This window comes from Plectropomus leopardus, unplaced genomic scaffold (genome assembly GCF_008729295.1).
Source record: "Plectropomus leopardus isolate mb unplaced genomic scaffold, YSFRI_Pleo_2.0 unplaced_scaffold28215, whole genome shotgun sequence".
NCBI lineage: Eukaryota > Metazoa > Chordata > Actinopteri > Perciformes > Serranidae > Plectropomus > Plectropomus leopardus.
Window position 1 is genome coordinate 1 of NW_024630730.1, and position 3,995 is coordinate 3,995.

The 3,995-nt window shown below is 36.7% G+C and overlaps 1 protein-coding gene across 1 annotated transcript; it reads left to right on the forward strand.

Moving 5' to 3' along the window:
* Positions 1–214: 214 nt before the first annotated feature.
* Positions 215–3,839, forward strand: LOC121938017 (tropomodulin-4-like; the record flags this gene model as incomplete). Its single annotated transcript, XM_042481307.1, has 3 exons — positions 215–419; positions 1,923–2,079; positions 3,720–3,839. Coding segments are annotated over exons 1-3 (379 nt in total), but the record flags the coding sequence as incomplete, so codon positions are not given.
* Between the last annotated feature and the right edge of the window lie 156 nt (positions 3,840–3,995).

Genomic DNA, 3,995 nt, shown 5'->3' on the forward strand with positions numbered 1-3,995 from the left:
TGTTGTTGTTGTTGTTGTTGTTGTTGTTGTTGTTGTTGTTGTTGTTGTTGTATGATATAACACAATTAGATATGATACAATGCTGCATGACACTCCACATTATGATCCAATATGACACAGTTGTAACTTTATTTATGTTTAATTTGTTACATAAATTGAGGTTCAGATTTAGTGAAATCCTCAGAGGAAAAAAAACAAGTCACTGTGTGTCTCCTCTCTCTCTCCTCATGTCTCTCGCAGTGCCCTCTCGCCCAGAGGTGTGTGTAGAGGCGTGTATGACTGAGTGTGTGTGTATGTGAGCCGGAGCATCAGGAGCCATGTCGGACCCCAGGGACATCGATGAGGACGCCATCCTCAAGGGCCTCAGTGCTGCGGAGCTGGATCAGCTGGAGGATGAGCTGCAGGAGATGGACCCCGAGGTAACAGGAAGTGCTCCGTTTGTCTTAACCTGCCGGGTGGTCGGCTTCTGGTCACTTTGTACAGCACCGCAGGGCCTCACCGGTCACATCTGGTGCCCTGCGGGATTTAGCTCCTGTGGGTCTACTTTATGAAGCCTGATATGTGTCGCCAAAAAACAAAAACCTGCAGGATGACAGACATCAGAGATGAGAGGTGCATTTATTGTCTTCTGTTCAGTGAGCTCATGCAGTCATTTTATCAGGGTTTGTACAGTGATGAAAAACCTGGAAAAGACGGAATGGACGGAAAAGAATTTTTTAAAAGAAAATCCAAGTAACAAAATATTTTCTGTAAAAATCACCAAAAAAAATTTAAAGAAAAAAAAGCTTTTTTTTTAAAAAAAAGAACATGCCTTCTAAAGGGGATATTTTCTTTTAATTTATCAAAAATATCAAAGAAAAGAAATTGACCAAAAAAAGCAAATTTTTAAAAATATTTTAAATGGCAGTTTTCTGTCTTTAAAAATGAACAAACATTTTTAAAGACACAGAAAGTGTCAAAAATTTTAAACATTTTTTTTTTAAAGAAAAAATAAATTTCCCCAAATTTTTAAGAAAAAAAGCCTTTTTGTCTTTAAAAATCATCAGAAATGTTTAAAGAAAACAACAGCCCAAATTTTGATAAGTTTTTTTTTAAACTATTTTTTAAATTTGCCATAAAATAAATACAAAATACAGCCATTTAAAGTTGTATGCCCCTCCCCTAAAGTCAAAATTAAAAAACAGAAGTTTGTCCCTGATGCTTAAAAAAGTTATTTGACATGACTTCCCATGACAGCCCCTAAGTTATCTTTTTTTTTTTAAATAAATATATTTAAAAACAAACTTTTATAAAGTAAATAAAAAGAACTGAGAAGAAGTATCGGTGGTCATTTCAGAGAATATGTTGTCTTTAAAATTGGCCTCAAAGTCATGGCAATGTATTGGTAAAAACGTGTAAGGACCCTGTTATATATGTGTTACATACAAGAAGTGAGCAGCTAGAGAAGAAGGTCAAAAGATCAAGCGAAGGATGCAATCAAGCGGCTCGCTCAGCCAGTAAAAGAAGTGTTGCCATAACAAAACTTCCCAAATTAAAATGATAAAAGAAATTGCTTCAGACAGGTGCAGAGGCGGGTTGGATGGAGTTACTCTCAGCTCTTAATTCTGATCACCCACACATATGATCCAAATTACATGTTGTCAGTTCACAAAGTTACCTCAAAATGACTTTAAATGTTTGAATTTGTATTTTCCCTGCTGAAACATGGATGCACCTCAGAGTTTTACTCAAAAGGTCTCAATAAATACTCCTTAAACCAGTTCTCAATGGTGCACCAGCCAACAGTCAGTAATTAGAGGAACTTTTTTACCTGCATTTGAATATATGTATGAGATGATTTGATAGTGATAGTGAATCCATTCTCTGCTGTTCTCTGGTCTTAATGTCACGTCAACATAACATTTGACCTCTTGTTCTCCCAGAATGCCATGCTGCCCGCTGGCTTCCGGCAGCGTGACCAGACGAAAAAGGCCCCAACGGGGCCCTTTGACCGTGACGCCCTGCAGCAGCACCTGGAGAAGCAGGCCCTGGAGCACCCGGACAGGGAGGACCTGGTGCCCTTCACTGGGGAGAAGAAAGGTCCTGTCTGTCACATACACAGATTAATTTTTATGTAACAACAAGGACCTACCGCTGTGTGTGCACAGACTTAACCCTTTGAAACCTGAAAACTGAGCAAATTACTTTGCTCTTATTCAAATACATGGAAAAAAGCAAAGACCAATTTAACAAAAAAATTACCTGAAAAACAGAAAGGAAAAGAAAAAAAAACAACTAGAAAATCAAACAAGGAAATGACCTGGGAAAATAATAATAATAATAATAATAATAATGATAGAATAAAATATAAATTCTTTCTGTAAAATCATTTTAAATATCTATTTTTTTAAATTGAAACTATAGTTTTCTGGACACCCCCACCCCCTTTTTTTGTATTTATTAAGTAATTCCCTCTCTTTTTTCATCTTTATTTCTTGCATTTTGCAGGACATCTCCTGCTAAGTTGCTTATTGCCTTTTCGAAGTGTTTTTTTAAAGCAATCACAACAATTTTAACAGAGTTTCAGAGGTTTAAATGTTTGCTAAAGGCGTCTAAATGCTGCACAAGAAAACTATTTTGGATCCAGCTTTCAGAGAGTTAAATCTCCACAGACTCTGTTGGTTCGCCCTCAGACGGACGGCTCTACAGTGACTCTGCGCTGCACCGCTGCACAGCAGCTCGGCCTCTTAGTTTCAGCTCTGTGTGGGGTTTTTTGCAGCTCACTGAGTTTTGGGGTCATTTCCATCACAGAATGACGTGTCCAGACCGACAGCAGGAGACAATCAGGCTGAATATTGACACTGTAGTTCCTGTGCATCTTGTCTAATTAACAGAAAACTATAATAGCAATAATACAACAAATACCACCGTCACGACTGAAATTTATTGTTTTTTTTGCACTACTGAATTTGTGAAGACAATTTAAAGAAAATTTAAAAAAAATAAAACAAAATCTGGGCTCCAGTGGAAAACACTAAGTTTATTAGAGCTGAGCCACAAATCTGGATAAGCCCCGACTTACTTGTGTTTTGGGAAACATGATCTGAACAGCTTTTCCTCAAACACAGATACATTTATGGTTTAACCCTTTGAAACCTCAGCAAATTGGCTCGATTTCTTCTAGAACATGAGAAGAAAGCAATGAACACTGATGGAGGAAATAATGCAATAAATTAGTAAAAAAAAAAGAAGAAGAAAATCACTGGAAAAATTGTAAAAATAAAAAAAATAAATAAAAATTTCTGATAATTCTGTGACCTACTTTTAAATATGTAATTATGATAATAAATATAGCTTTTCTCTAGACATTTTTCTGAGCTGTTTCAAAATCATTTTCTAAATCTACTAATACTTTTCTCTCATATTTTTAAAAGAAGTGTCACCAATCTGTTAAGTGTTCGGATGTTTAAATACTTGTGAAAAGTGTCTAAAAGCACCGAGAAAAGTGATGTCACTCCAGGTTCAAAGGTTTAAAACATTTATACTGAAAATAACCCAAAACATCAAGGCAAAAAAATAAATAGAATTTTGGGAAACTAAGTTTGCAGACTGATTCATGAATACTTTGTACCAGACTGCACTGCTTGTTGCCTCTCTTTTTGTCTGCCATCTGTTTTCAAAACATTTTATTCCTTCTTTTCTCTCATTTCATCTCATGTATTCTTTCTCTTCATCTGCAGGAAGGGCCTTCGTGCCAAAGAAAGCTCCGGAGATTCCTGCACACGAGCAGGTGATCCTGGAGCCAGAGCTGGAGGAGGCTCTGAAGAACGCCACTGACGCAGAGATGTGTGATATTGCAGGTTAGACAAACACTTTTTAATACTACGATTAGGGCATAGCGATATGGAAGAGAGTCTTATCACGATAACTTTTTGCATATCAATCGATGAAGATATATATCACGATATACATCAAATCACTATTTCTGTCAGGCTTTAAGGTTCCCTTTTACTCCT